A 16,302-nucleotide genomic window follows, 5' to 3' on the forward strand; every position below is an offset into this window, starting at 1 on the left:
GAATCTAGTGGCACTGAGCATCAGTACAGGAAGAGAGCAGATATGTGCATGAGTTAGCCAGTTTCCCAGCCAGTGTAACATAAAGTCTGATGAACTGGATGCAACATGAGAATGTCTATTAGTTAGACATGGAAAGAAGCAAAAGCAAGCATGCAGAGATGTAGTGGGGAAAGTAGGCTGGTGGATAGAACAGGATGACATGAATTTAAGAACTTGGTGGTAAGAGCCTCTGGAATAAGCTGAGGAAGGTAGCTGCCCCTCAGATTGTGAGGGGAAAGACAATCACAGTCCTCCTAGCTCCATTTTAATGAAGCAGGCAGGTGAGGAAGAATAGCATGTGCTAGGAGCACATGCTAGGGGACACTTGCAGAAGGGACATTTGAATTGCAGAATTGGCTCTGAGCAGGTTTGGGGTAAAGCATTGTAGCTCTCATGCCTATAATCCCGGCAATAGAGGCTCAGGAAGAAGGACCCTGAGTCAAACCAGCCAGGTGAATACAGAAAGCTCTCTGCCCCAAAATAAACTGAGGATGAAGTTCAAACAGCTTGCTTGCCTGTCGCTCATGAAACCCTAGATTCTGATATGCATGAAGCTCCAGAACTGCATAAAGTTTGGCATGGTGTGATCCCCATAATGATAGAAGCAGGATTAAAAGTTCAGTGTTATTTGCAAATACTTAGTTACTTCCAAACCAGTAGGGATTACATGAGACCCTATCTGAATGAGAGCAGTAGAATAGTTTATAGCTGAAAAGGATTGGGTGGGGGGGAGACTGAAACTTTTATTAAAGTAGAAATATGTCATTTTCCCCCTTATCTTTTATCCCTCTAGCCCCTCCCAGGTACTCTTCTCCCAAAACACTGATTGCCTATAATTTTTTGTCTAGGGGTGGACTTCATGAAATTACCACCTCCCACATTAGCACACTTTTGGTATTCCCATTGGTCCAGTTATGTGTATGCATAGAAGAGACTTTTACAGCAGACTTCCTGATAATCTGGCTCTTAAATCTGTATGTCCCTTCTTTTAGAATCTTCCCTGACCCATGTAAGATTTATGGTGTGTGTGTGTGCGTCCATTGGTGTTGGGCTCCCCACCTTCCACTAACCTCTGTATTGTATCCAGTTGTGGTTCTTTATAATGGTCTCCATTTTTTGTAAAGAGAAGCTTCCTTAACAAGGAGGACCCGAAGAGAGACATACATGGACTCTCATGCAGGGGAAAGGGACAAGATCTCCTGAGTAAATTGGGAGCATGTGGGGAGGAAGAGGTAGAGGGAGGAGAACATAAAGAATAAGGAAGGTCTAGTTGGGAGAAGAACAGAGAAGAGCAAGTTAAAAAAAATCCTTTGATAGAGGGAGCCATTATAAGTTTAAAAAGAAATTTGGCACTAGGGAAATGTCCAGAGATCCACAAGTATGACCCCTACTTACAATCTAAGCAATAGCGGAGAGGCTACCTTAAATGCCCTTCCCCAATAATGAAATTGATGACTACCTTAAATATCATCCTAGAGCCTTCTGCTGATGGAAGCAGAAGCAGACACCCACAGCTAAGCACTGAGTCAAACTCCTGGAATCCAGTTACAGAGAGTGATGAGTGAACCCCACAGAAACAGCTGACCTGAGCAAGTGGAAGCTCATGAACTCCACAACTGACAGCTGGGAAACCTGTATAAGACCAAACTAGACCCCCCTGAATGTGGGTCAGTTGTGGGGGGCTTGGGCAGGCAATGGGGCCACTGGCAGTGGAACCAGTATTTATCCCTAGTACATGAATTGGCTTTTTGGAACCCATTCCCTATGGAAGGATACTCTCTTTGCCCAGATACTGGGGGAGGGCCTGAGTCCTGCCCCAAATGATGTAACAGACTTTGATGGAAGACCTCACTCTCTCTGAGGAGTGGATAGTGGGTGGGATGGGGAGATGGTAGGGAAAGTGGGAGGATGGGAGGGAAAGGGAACTGGGATTGGTATGTAAAATAAGATAGTTTTTAATTTAAATAAAAATAAATAAAAAAGAGACGCTTCCTTGATGAGGGTTAGCTGTACATATTTGTAGTTATAAAGGTAAGATTTCAAATGTGTTAAGGAATTATGCTTGTCTAGCAAAGTGGAAGTGTCTTCTTTTCTGGAATATAGTAGCCATGAGAAGTTGTCGGGGTTTCCAGTACCAGGCATGGTTTCCTTCTACCTAGTGAACCTTAAGTCCTATTAAACTGTTGGTGGTTACCACCACCATGTGGGTACCACTTACTACACCTTTGCAGAAACCTTGTCATGCTGGTCATTGTGGCCCCTAGGTATCAGCTGGATAGGACTTTTATTTCCCTCCTTGGCAGTTTGCATAGTATTTAATGCTACTGTGGAAGGTAGACTGCAGGAAGGCGACTTTCAGGTTAGGTCCAGCTCAAACCACCTTAGTGTCCTAAGTGTTCAGTATCTTTAGCAAGAGGTGTATCTTCAACCTCTGAGAGGTGACCAAGGGCCACCACATCAATAGTCTATGTGCTTTTGTCTACCTTGATCAATTAGCTAATCGAAAGAGGATTTCTTCTTTTAAAAAGACAATTTTTTTTTTTTATTTTACAACAATCTTTTCTCATATACCAATCCCAATTCCCACTCCCTCCCCTCCTCTCATTCTCCCCACCTTCCCCCACTCCACCCCCTATCCACTCCTCAGAGAGGATAAGGCTTCCCATGGGGAGTCAACAAAGTCTAGCACATCACTTTGAGGCAGGACTGTATCAAGGCTGAGCAAGATATCCCTCCAAAGAGAATGGGCTCCAAAAAGCCAGTTCATGCACTAGGGATAAATCTTGGTCCCACTGCCAGTTGTCCCACACAACTGTCACCCACATCACCCTAGGTTGGTCCTATGCAGTTTTCCTTGCTGTCAGTCCAGAGTCAGTCTGTTCCCATTAGCTCAGATCAGCTCTTTTTGTGGGTATCCCCCAAAATGGTCTTGACCAGAAAGGTTTTTTTTTTTTCTTGCTGGTACTGGGATTTTAAAAAGTTCCTTTATGTTTTGTTTTGTTTTTTATTTTTAATTATTTTTTTGTGATTATAATATCATTACATTATTTTGCTCCTCTCTTTCCTTCCTCCAAACCCTGCCATATACACCTCCTTTCTCTTTTCCAAATTCATGGCTTTGTTTATTATTACATATGTGCATGTATGTGTATGTTCATACGTGCATGTGTATATTCCTAAATGCATAAGTACAACCTGTTCAATCTAGTTCAGCTTAATACATATATGTATGGTGTTGGAGAACCAATTGATGTGCTCTTCCCTAGGGAAGACTGTTTCTCATGCCGGCAGCACTCCTAAGTTGCCTGTAGTTGTATAGGGTTGAGGCCTCCTGGGCTTTCCCCAGTCCATCTTAGCATAGCTGTAGTTCCTGTTCAGTTTAAACATTCATGTTGAGAGACTTTATGAAAGTTACTTTGTCATTCCTAGGAGATACGATTTCACAGCAAACTCTGTTTCTTGGCACTTATAGTCTTTCTGTCTCCCTCAACCTTAAGTACAGATATTTTATTGTAGGTATATCCATTTGATTTATCTTTACAATTATGCATTTTAATTGGTTGTAGTTTTCTGTAGTTTAATTGCCCAGTTTTAAAATGGGCAAAGTGTTTGGTAGCCATTTCTCCAAACCAGGCATGCTGGCACATGTAATCCCAGCACTAGTGAGATGAAAGCAAGAAAATAATGAATTTGAGGACAGCCCGGACTATGTGAGATGCTATTCAAAAACACAAATGAAAAAGTAATTGAGCTGGAGAGCATTTAAAGTGCTGGGATTCTGCAGCAGTCCCCAATGCCCACATCATGCAGCTCACTACTGCCTATAACTGGCTCCAGGGTATCCTGTCTTCTTTTCTCAGCTCCCTGGGAACATGCACATACATACAGAAGGACACATGGATAAAACTAAAATAATGCTTTAAATAGTTGAGGCATTTCTTTGAAGAAGATATGTAAATGGACAATAAACACATTCAAAAATTTCTCAATGTCATTAGTCACCAGAGCATCATTGCTGGGGGGATATGGAGAAATGTACATTGCTGGTGGGAATATAAATTGAAAAATAGGACAGTTTAGCAATTTCAGAGTTATCATATGCTCTAGAAATTACACTCCTAGATTTATACCCAAGAAAATGGAGACATAAAAGTACACTTAAAAAATGTATAAACCGTTTTTCATAGCACTATAGTTACTTGGAAAGACAGAAATAATGCAGACAGCCATCAGTAGATGCATATGTAAAGAAAATACTGTGTGTATGTACTGCTGATCATTACTTGGCCATGAAGAAGAATGAAGTGCTGACGTACTCCAATATAGATGAGCCTAGAAATATATTGAATAAAAGAAGCCCTACAAAATCACGACATTGTTTTATAATACCATTGTTTTTAAATATCTAGGATGTGACTTAGAGAGACAGAAAATGTGTCCTTGATGCCCCTAGCAAGCAAGCAAGACTAAATATGACTACTAATATGGTGGTAAAAATGTTTTGAATTTAGATGTTTGGTATAAATATATTTAAATATTCTCTAAAGAAATGATGAAGCATTCTTTAAATGTACAGTGTACACTTTTCATAAAGTGCTTGCTAAATAAGAATAGTGTTAATCTCCCAGAATTCATGTAAAGAGATGCATACTAAATACCAGTGCTGGGGAGGTAGAGATGAGCAGATCTCTTCGGTTTACTGGCCAATCGGCCTAGCCTACTCTGTAAGATCCAGGCCAGTAAAAGACACTGTATCAAAAAACAAGGTGAAGAGCACCTGAAAAATGACACCAAAGGTTGACCTGAAACCTCTGTACACATATGTACCCATATACACTCTGTGTGTGTGTGTGTGTGTGTGTGTGTGTGTGTGTGTGTGTGTGTGTGTGTGTGTGTAACTAAGGAAATGAATTGACTGCTCTGGGGCATCTTGTGTCATTAGAAAGGGAAACAGGCCAACTTTTTTCAAGTAATTTTCTATAGTGGTAATTTTCTATACAGCTCCTAAAACAGAAAGGGAACAGTAACCTTAAAGAAAGGAGATGGCAGTAAAGATTTAAAAAGTCTAATTTTCTCAGACACAGGCCATATCTCTTCCATAGAACTACCAGAACCACAAGTTTGAGCCCCTTTGGCTGCATAATGAGAATCCCAAAACCTTTTCTTTCTTTTTGCTCTAATTATGTAGAATAATTTCTCACTCGCCATGAAACTCCTGAAAGAGCTGCATAAAGATTCAAAAACAAGAGAGACTTGGCAAGTGCAGTGGACACAGAGTTACTGCCAGCTGAACCACCGCCGGAGCTGCAGCCAGAGCTCCCGGGAGCAAGTTCTCACCATGCTGAAAACCATCCCGTTGCTGGGTAATTAAGCCATTGTTGTCCACATACATTTGAGAACCCTATTTTATATTGTCTTCAAAAGCTGTTCTTTGCATTACTTCATCCAAGAGTTTAAATCTGCCTTATGAATATTATAGCTGACGGTAAAGAGTACCACAGAGCAGACCATTCAGTCCTAGGGCATGTCATACTAATGCAGTATAACAGTCAGAATTATACTTACCTTTACAATAAAATGGAAACTGAAACTTTCCCTCTTCAATAAGTGTGAGAGTAGAAAAGCTTCCTTGGGCATGTGTTGCATCTGACACTCCTGCCATTCACCTCCCCTCAGTATGGAGTAGGACAGAACACTGCCACAGGCTCTGTAAGGTATCAAGAGAAGGACTGTTTCCCCTACATAATCCTAGGAACAGAAAACATTTCTAGCACATACATGTAATTCTAGCACTAAGGAGGCCGAGGCAGTGTAATTGCCACAATTTCAAACCAGCCAGTGTTGTAATACTGGGAGACTGTCTGAAAGAAACAAAAGCAGGAAGAAATGGGGAAGGTAGAAAGTGGTCCTAGGTTTTCTTGAATTGTTATGCTGATATTAAGATTATGAGTACAATTGTCTGGCATGTTTGAGGCTCTTGGTTTGCTTTCTCATGGACACACTGCTGTGCTGCAGCCCAGAGTCCCTTGCCCAGCACTATGTGGTAAGAAACAGAAGTAGAATGCTTTTGTTTCATAAGCTGTACCCCAGAGTATCAATTTTAAAATCCGTCCTGAGTTACTAATGCAAATAAAAAAATGTTAATAAGAGCCACTTTCTGTTCTTTGCATCATACAAAACTAAGAATTTGATAAAATATAGATTATACTAGACAAAAAAGGCTGTCTGTCCCCACTTTTAACCCTTAAGTCTGTGGATTTCAATGTTTACTTTTAACAGAAAAATATTTTCTATTTGCAAGTTTAAGAAATTATTTTGCACTGGCATGGGTAGAGGAGAGATGCCCCTCTACCCCACCTCCACTCGCCCATCAGTGTCTGATACAGGTGGAGGAACTGGACCTTTGGGTCATAAGAATGATCAAGAGGGATGTACCTGCCCCTTACCGGTTATAGTCACTCCTATACCTCACCTGGACAACATAATAGTGCTGGCATTGATGTGAGAGAACTGACCTTGAGGGCATGAAAGCAATAGAACTGGCCCTACCCCTTGTTCATTGGTGATAGGTAAATTAGCCAGGACAATGCTGGAGAGCTCACCCTGATGTTGAGGACGGGGAAAACAGCAGGTGAATCAACCCTGCAGATGCCCAGGCCCAGATCCAGGGTTATGACTTGATGCGCCCCAATATCCACCCCATCTGGAATGTGTAAAGGTACCTGACCCACAGACCCAAAGCTGCAGGATCTCCTTATCACAGGGCAACAACAACATATCCAAGAAGAGTCCCAGTGAGGGCCCAGCATTGAAGTGTAGTAGAAACCAGAGGCCTGGAACCAGACCAATGACTCTGCAATGAACACTTGCAAATAAAGATATATGGATAGAGGTTTACTGTGTGACTCTCTGTTACACTGCAGCTTCCATGATGAGATTTTTAGTTCCCCCCTTCCCCTTTTTTGCCTCTCAAATTTTATTTTATTGGGGGGGGAAAGGGTTCAGGGGCAGAGGGCAGATGCAAAGGGATAGGGATCCAGATATGTAATGTAAAAGACACATAGAATAAATAGAATGTTAAAAAAAAAAATTCTTTCATCAGAAACTGAAGCCAAGCTCTTATACCTCTATATATCTTAATAGAAAAGAAGAATTTCTTCTTAAAAAAAGGAATCTTTTTTTTTTTAATCCAACAGATGAGAGTAATATGTCAAGCTACTTAAACAAAAATATCCAGTTCTCTTGTAACCAGAACATTCTCTTGGGGACAACTTTCAGGATCATGGCTGATGCTCTCAACAGGGAGCCAGCCTGCCTGTCTGACCTGGAAGAAACCAAGGCCAAATCAGTCTTGGCACTTTGTGGATGTAATACAGAAAGCACAGAGAAGGTAAGGAAAGTAGAAGAGGGACAGGTTCTTCTTGTGCTGTGTGTCTTTATGTGCTGCCCTCAGGACAAAATAAAGCAGCAAGGAGAGCATTCTTTTATGGATTTAAAATATATTTAAAGCCAGGCATAGTGGCTCACAGCTACAAGCCTTGTATTTGGGAGATGCCATGATGCCTGGCCTCAGCTACAGAGTGAGAACTGGTCTTAAAAACACAGCTAAAATGAAGTAATTAAATGATTGGCAACTGTCATTTCAAGTTTCTTATATAGAAAATTGACACAATTCCTGTTAGTTGAATTATACCTTTTTTTGTTTTGTTTTTATTGTTGTTGTTGTTTTTGTTTTGTTTTTTGAGCCAATGTCATGTGTATCCCAGGCATGTCTTAAACTTACTTTTTAACCAAGGATGGATTTGAATTTCCTCTACTTCCCATGTGCTAGGGCTGTAGGTATGTGAAACCTTGCCCAGTTTATGTGGTCGTATTGACTGAACCCATGGCTTCATGAAAACCAAGCAAACACTCTACCAACTGAACGATATCCCAGACCCCCTGAATAACACAGGGGATCTGCTTTTGTTTTGTTGTTTTATTTTTCCCCTGCTATGAAACCTGGATGTCATGGAACTGATTGTATAGACCCAGTTGGCTTGGAACTTAAAACAGTCCTACCTCTGATCCAGAATACTGGGATTACAAGCCCAACCTGGTAATACAAATCTTTAAAATAAGCTTTTGTTGGAGTGGTAAGTAGTCTTCCATGAGTTTGTATATGAAATTTCATCACTAATTTCCATTGAGATAGTTTCTCCACAAGCTTGTAGGACAAAACAACCTTTTCTGCTTTTTTACTTAGTGATGTTTGGCTTAGTTTATAGGCAGTGATGGAGTGGTGTTTCTTTGGGGTTTTCAGATAACTTTTAATAGGGAGCTTCTTCATCTTCTGTCCTGCCTTGCTGCAGTCATGTAGTCCTGTCTTCTCCCTTTTCAATGTCACTGATACCATACCACCATTCATCAATTTTGTGAATCCCGGTGGAGTTCACAGTCTCTTAGACTGGCCCAGCTCTGTGAGGCTCATTGACTGACTGGCAGGTTCTCTAGTTTGTCTGGTTGTTGTATGCTCCAGATTTTACAGGTATTACTTACTGCCTTGAATCTGGGGCATATGTGCATGCACACACACACACACACACACACACACACACACACACACACACACAGTTAACCTGGCTTTAAATATATTTTGTTTATTTTGTTAAAAAGGGGGTCTAACTGTTGACTAGGCTGACATCAAACTCTTGGTCCCCAGGGATTCCCTTGCCTCAGTTGGGACTGCACACACCACACCTTACTTCTCAGTGTTATTTCAAAGCTATTGATGTAGTCATGTATCTTCTGAATTTCAGGTAATCTCAGGTTTGTATCAGAGAGCATTCCATTACTTCTCCAAGGCTGTGCAGTCAGCTGAAGAGGAAAACCAGCTTTCCTGCTGGAGCCATGAGGCTGCAGCTGAGCAGGCCCATGCTTATATGACACTGGTAGGTTTCTGTGACCAACAGCTCCGAAAGGGAGAAGAGAGTGCATCCAGTACTTCACAGGAGAGATGTACAGGTTAGTATGCTATATGTAAGCTTGAAAATATATACATGCTTTTAATCTTGTGTGTGTGTGTGTGTGTGTGTGTGTGCACGCACGCGTGTGTTTCAAATGACAAATAGTTTGCTTTGTTTCATCTTTGGAGATGATAGTATCCAAGTAACACAACTGCATTCAATAGAATCTGTTTGTTATTGGCCTTGATAATGCTGGGCAAGAACTCTACCACTAAGCTAAGACTCCATCCCTTAAGTTTTAGAGACAGTGTCTCACTGTGTAGTACAAGCTATCCTGGTACTTACCATTCTGTTCTGCCTGCCAAGTGCTAGCATTGCACCTGACTCATTTGCTTTGTGTCATTTATTTTACTTGCCATTTGTTATTGGTTCATGTGGTCTGCCCTAGAATAAATCGTCCAGCATATGTTCTCAGTCCAGGATAACAACTACTTCCTGAAAGATTAATCAAATATGTGTGACATTTCTTGACTGAAAGAAAAGTGCTGGAGAGAGAACAGTGATAAACTGGGGGGGGGGGTGGTTTGAAAAAAATATTCCAAAAAGAGATACCCATATTCCAAAAAAGAGAAATTAATCATTTGTCACATTTAAACATCAGTTTCCTCTTTGCTATCTTTGATTCTGTAGAACTGGAAGCATATCCAGCCCTTGTGGTGGAGAAACTGTTGAGAGCATTAAAGTTAAACTCTTCTGAAGCCAGGTTGAAGTTTCCTAGATTACTTCAGATTATAGAACAGTATTCAGAGGAGACCTTAAACATAATGACAAAAGAGGTTGGTATCCTTGAGAGTAGAAGAGAACTTTGCAGGAATTAAAGACATATGTTTACTTATATCCAGACTCAGTGTGTGTAATACACATGTTCTGGCTTTTTAAAAAAATACTTTTGTGTATGTACATTTGCATGTGGAGGTCAGAGAACAACTTGGGTATCATTCCTCATCTTTTGCCTTATTTACAACTTGATGTGATTCTCCTATTTCGTCCTACATCCAAAGACTCCAGATGAGTGCTACGCCACATGCGACTTTACATGGGCTCTGAGGACCCAGACTTAGCCTATCTTTCCTCATGCTAGTACAGCAAGTGCTTTGCCCACTTAGCCCTCTACACAGTACCATAGTACAGCTTTTCCAACCAACACTGAGTTGTGCTGTATGCTGAGTATATACTGGATTAAGAGTATGAGTGCTCATATTTAACTGTTTTCCTTTATGGGCATAATGAGAACTATATCTGAACAAGAACCAAGTCAGTCAAGGAGGAATATTTCTGGAATAGAGATGGAGCTTTGTATGGAATTTTGCAGCCCACATGACAAAGCTATAGTCTGTAACATCTGTTTGTATCTTAGCCTACAGAGAGGACTAAGTGGGAATTGAGAGGCTCATGTATGCACATACAATAGCCTGCAGCTTCCATACCCCTGGCTCACTTAGAGATACACATGCTGGCAATGGCCGTGTCCTGTGGTCCCTATCTGTATAAGAAGGCTCCATCTATAAAAGAATAGAGCCATCTGAAAGCCTTGGGTATTATTACCAAGCTGTCAAGACTGTAACCCCATGAAGACCTAACAATTCATGGTAATACAGAAAGTAAACTGGAATAGATAGCTGTTACAGAATTTACTTCTAAATTGATGTTGGTTACTTTTATATTCCTATGATAAGACATCATGTACAAGGCAACTTACAGAAGATAGTGTTTTTAGAGGGCTTCCAGTTTCATGACCATGATAGGTGGGAGCATGACTGCAAGCAGGCAGACTTGACATGACACTGGAGCAATGGGTAAGAGCTAACATCTTAAGAAACACCCACATTGCGGACAGGGGGCACACTGTGAATGGTGGGAGCCTTTTGAAATCTTAAAGCACACCCCCAACATACCTCTTCTAATAACACCATACTTCCTAATCTTTCCCTAACAGTTCTACCAATTAGGGACCAGGCATTCAAATGTATAAGCGTATGGGGGCCATTCTCATTCAAACCACCACAGAAAGTATGATCCCATTCTTTGAGCAAAGATTATGTATGTACATGTACAGAAAATACTTGGAAGACTCCAGTGGTTCCTTAGCAAAAGAGAGCTGAGAGAGATTTACATATAAGACATTTAATATTAAACACATTTACCTTTATGTCCTTTGTAGTAAATAGTGTCAAGTGTTTTGTTCATTTCCAAACTATAGTTTTCTGATTTTTAGATTTCATCTATTCCTTGCTGGCAGTTCATTGGCTGGATCAGCCATATGGTGGCCTTACTGGACAAAGAGGAAGCCATTGCAGTGCAACATACTGTGGAAGAAATTGCTGATAATTACCCACAGGCCATTGTCTACCCTTTTATAATAAGCAGTGAAAGCTACTCCTTTAAGCATTCTTCTTCTGGTCATAAGAATAAAGCATTTGTTGAAAGGTAATGTTTGATTGGGCTGATAAGATACTATAGGGTATAAAAATTTATGTGGTAAAAGCAAAAACATGCAAAAACATTTGAGCTATCATGGAGCATAGAAGTTTTTAGATATCTCTTGAGTTTATCTTTTCTCCATATACTTGTTACAGAATTTCTCTCCTTTTGAAATATTGTTTGTCTTAGGTCCTTGCTTGCATGCCCATAGTTAATAATCTTTTGCATAATACAGACTAGATGAGATACTTTTTGCAATCAGTTCCTATCCTAGTTGATTTGCTTTCATAAATTTGATACAAGCTAGGGTCATCTGAGAGGAGAGAGCATCAATTGAGAAAATGATCCCACCTGGCTAACCCTGTGGGGCATTTTCTTGATTAGTGATTGATAAGAGAGGGTTAGTTCAATTGCATGGTGTCACTCATAGGCAGTTAGTCCTGAATTATATAAGAAAGTATGCTGAGCAAACCTGGCTTAAGGAGCAAGCCAGTAAGCAGCAGCATCTCTCCATGTCCTCTGCCTTAGTTCCTTACTCCAGGTTCCTGCCTCTCAGTCAAGCCCTGACTTCTCCAGTAATGAACTTTTCCTGAGAGCTATAAGCTAAGATAAACCCTCCCATTCCCAAGTTGCTTTTGTTTTTGGTGTTCATCACAGCAATAGAAGCCCCGGCTAAGACTGCTCTGAAGCTGCCCTTTAAGATATATTGAAGTGTTGGCATGGTGATGAATGTCCATAGTCTCAAATATTCTGGAAGCTGTGACAGGAGACTCTGATGTTAGAAGACAACCTGAGCTATATATAAACAACATACCACAAATAAATAGATAAAAACATAATATGAATCCAGAGAAACTAAGGAGATGGCTTAGTAAGAGGGCTTATTCTGCAAGCACGAGAACCTAAGTTCTACTCCCCAGCACCCATGGCTATATGTACCTCTAACCTCAACATTGAGGAGCAGAGACAGGCAGATCCTGAGAGGTTGCTGGCCAGGCAGCCTAGGGGGGGGAAAAAAAAAAAAAAACCAGTGAGCTTTGAGAGACTCATCTCAAGGAAATAAGGTAGAAAGTGAGACATCCACTCCTGCTTACTCCTGCTTTGGCTGCACACGTAAGTACACACACTCAAAAACTCGTGTGTGTGTGTGTGTGTGTGTGTGTGTGTGTGTGTGTGTGTACATATACATGCATACACACAAAGAGTGATTTCTCTTCTGAATTAGGGCACAGTGGATAGATAGCCTGAATTGTCATCTTTTCACTGCTTTGATTATAAGTTGAGAACAATGACATGATGAGTCTTGGTGTGACTTTTACAAGAATACTTTGTTTCATGGGCACATTCTCCATCAAGAGGTGTTTTGTGCATCAAATATCAGTAAACCCAACTCTAAACATCAAACACTACTGATATCAAAGGCATTCATTGACCTCAAAATAACAGTGAGCAATTCAGTACCCAAATCTCACTCATTTCTAACTCCTGCAAAACACAGAAACATCAGTATTAAATAACATAAACAAACAGAATACTCAATAACTACAGAATGCACATTTTTCTCAATAACCTATGGAACTTTTTCCAAAATAGGTCATATTTTAGGACACTGAGTCTTAATAAATATTAAATAAATTAAAATAATCTACCTGGTGACAGTGGTATTAAACTATAAATCAGTGAGAAACTATAGTTTTTAGTTTAGTTTTAGTTTAGTAGTTGTAAACAATATACAAATGCATGGAGACTAAACAATGCACTATTGAGTAGTGAGTGGATTATTGAAGAAATCAAGAGAAATGTTTTCATATTCCTAGAATTAAAGTATAAACACTCCAGAGCCTGTGGAAAACAAAAGATTCTAAGAAAGAAGCATATAGCTGTAAGTGCCTACTTTACAAATTATAGGCATCTCAAACAACTTAATGATACACCTTAAGAGCTTAGAAAAATAAGAACAAGCAAAGCCCAAAATTAGTAGATGGTAGTAAATAATACAGTCAGAGTATAAATTAATGAAATAGAAATGTTACATTTAATTTCAGCATAGTGGCCATCTTAATCTGCTATTTCAGGCAGCTATTTCTCTGGCAGCAACCTTGCTGCTCAGGCCACAGCTTGGCAAGAATTCTGTTCCCACAAACACTGGCTCTGTTGATGCCACTAAAGCTTTAACTAAATCTTATCATTGTATTTATAAATAAGACTCAAGGTTCAAGGTTGGGTGATTGAGTAACATCTAGCTAACTTTTCCTTTCTGGTTCTCCCAAAAGGCATGTGTAGTTCGAATTCTAATTGATCTTAATAATAGTTAATGCTGAAAGATCAGAGAAGTGAAACAGTCAGCCACCAGTTCTTAACCTCTGTTGAATCCTCAAAACAAAGGAGTAATCCTGTCTCTACTGAATGCTTTCTGTACAAATCCTCAGACTGAACGTAGTGAGCTTCTATCTCCTGCCTTATATTCCTCTCTCCACCCAGCCGTATCATTCATGTCCCCACCTCCCTAGTGCTGGGATTAAAGGCATGTGACCCCCAAATACTGGGATAAAAGGTGTGAGCCACCACTGCCTGACCTTTATGGCCAACTAGTGGGCTTAGTTCATTCTGAACTTCAGGCAAGCTTTATTTGTTAGATCACAAACAAAATAGCACCGCAGGCATGACCTTCCTATCTGCCTAAACAAACAAAAAAATACTCCATATCCCTCTCTACTACTTCCAGTGCATCTCTCTATCTTTTCCAGATGCCCCATGATGCTCTATGATTACTTTCTGTCAACTAGTTGCTAACTCAACCTCCTGACTCAAGGTTAATTTTACTTAATTAATGCAAATGCTTTACAATGTGATCAAATATTCCCCAATGTACAAACAAAAAGAGAAATACCAAAAAAGAAAAAGTGGTGAAACAGAAGATTAATGTCTAAAATAGACTACTCATAAATGAATGAATGAATGAATGAATGAATGCCAAAAAACCCACATAGTCCAACCAATAAGATGCGGAGGTATCTCTGTAATTATGTGGATTGTTATAAGTATATTCACAAGCATATGTAACTAGATAATATGGTAGTTGTATTTCTTTTTTTGTTGTTGTCTGAAATAGGGTTTTAACTATGTAGCTCACAAGCTCCAGTTTTTGTTTTCCTAGTGCATTTTTTTAAACTTTGCCAAAGATTTGGTCACTACATGTACCAAGTGGATTTATATGTGGGTCCTCTATCCTATTCCATTTTTCTACCTGATTGTTTTTGTGTAAGTATCATGCAATTTTTGTTACTATGGCTCTGTAGGGATACCTCCAGCATTGTTCATTTTCCCAGGGGCTACATATTTAAACCCTAGCTCCAGACAGTAACAAAACAAAAACATAGACTTGTGACATCATCCACCTACACTGTCCCTGTGAATATACCGTAAAGAAGCCATGTAACTGCAGAGACCTGCATATCCTTATGTACTATGGCACTATCACAATTAGTTGATGGAATCAACCTAAGTGCTACAAATGTGAATGAATAAACAATATGTGATATATATATATACGTATATGTCACATATATATATGTGTGTGTATGTATGTATATATATATATATTCCATAGAGTTTTATTCAACCATAAAGAAAAACAAAATTGTGTTGTTTACATGAAAATGAATAGAATGAGGTATCAATATATATTAAGAGAAATAAACCAGACTCAAACAAATACCCTCACTCTCATATGTATATCCATCTGATATGAAAGAAGAAGCAGATTATATTCATCAGTGTCCATATCTACTACAGATCTATTCTCAACCTTCTTAATTCTGTGGTGCTTCAGTACAGCTCCCCATTTTGTACCGACTTCCAACTATAATTTTGCTACTGTTATGAATCATAAATGTCTGATATACAAAATAGATAATGAGACCCCTGTGACCCACAGATTAAGAACCGCTTTAAAGTGTGATGTTAATCTAATGTTGCATATAATTCTCAAATTACTACCTCCCTGGACTGGTAGTTGCTGTGTGTGTGTGTGTGTGTGTGTGTGTGTGTGTGTGTGTGTGTGTGTGTGTGTAGTTGCTGTGTGTGTTATGAGTTTATATGTATAAATTACATATGAACATATATCAAGAAAGTACATGTTCTAAATCTGTATTTTAAATATATAAAAATAGGCTCTGGTCATTAAAAAATGTTTAATTCCCTAAATCTAGGATTGTTGTTGGCTGGTGTTTTGAGACAAGTCTCCATATGTATCACTCGCTGTCTTGGAATTCTGTGTAGACCAGGGTGGCCTTGAATTCACAGAGAGCCACCTGCTTCTGCCTCTTGAGTGCTAGGATTAAAAATACTACCATGCCCGACCTAAATCTGGTAATTTTTTTGTAGAATAAAAAGTAAACTTGATCAAGTAAGAGAGATTCAAAGTTTTATTAATGCCCTAGACCAGCTCTCCAATCCTGATATGCTTTTTAAGGTAAGAAAACAACCTTTGACAATAAAAATTAATGTGGATAGCATTTGTATATAGTCTAGCTTCTTTCTTGATTGCTTTCTCTCTCTTTTGGCACAGGACTGGGTTGGTGATGTAAAACATGAACTAGAGAAGAATCCTGTGAATAAAAATAATATTGAAAAACTGTGTAAAAGGATATACACTGAGTTGGGTGATCTTTGGGCTCCAGGCCTGGGGCCATTTAGAAGGAGGTTCATACAGGTATGGATAGATACGTTTGCCTTGATGATAGCAGCAGCATTCACATTTGATTGGATCCTGACTGTTGTCTGTTGTTAATGAGCTTGTTTTAGATATGATACCTCCTGCAAGATACAGTATATT

At 39.6% G+C, this 16,302-nt stretch overlaps 1 protein-coding gene across 1 annotated transcript in view; it reads left to right on the forward strand.

Annotated features, from left to right (window-relative positions):
• The window catches only part of Prkdc (protein kinase, DNA-activated, catalytic subunit), a 204,977-nt gene that overhangs the window by 173,044 nt on the left and 15,631 nt on the right, over positions 1-16,302 (forward strand). The window contains 7 exon segments of the mRNA XM_051190977.1: positions 5,228-5,402; positions 7,236-7,429; positions 8,838-9,042; positions 9,675-9,820; positions 11,260-11,471; positions 15,852-15,939; positions 16,036-16,179. Of these exon segments, the coding sequence (XP_051046934.1) occupies positions 5,228-5,402; positions 7,236-7,429; positions 8,838-9,042; positions 9,675-9,820; positions 11,260-11,471; positions 15,852-15,939; positions 16,036-16,179 (1,164 nt within the window).

Source organism: Phodopus roborovskii, unplaced genomic scaffold, assembly GCF_943737965.1.
Source record: "Phodopus roborovskii unplaced genomic scaffold, PHOROB, whole genome shotgun sequence".
NCBI classification, from domain to species: Eukaryota; Metazoa; Chordata; class Mammalia; order Rodentia; family Cricetidae; genus Phodopus; species Phodopus roborovskii.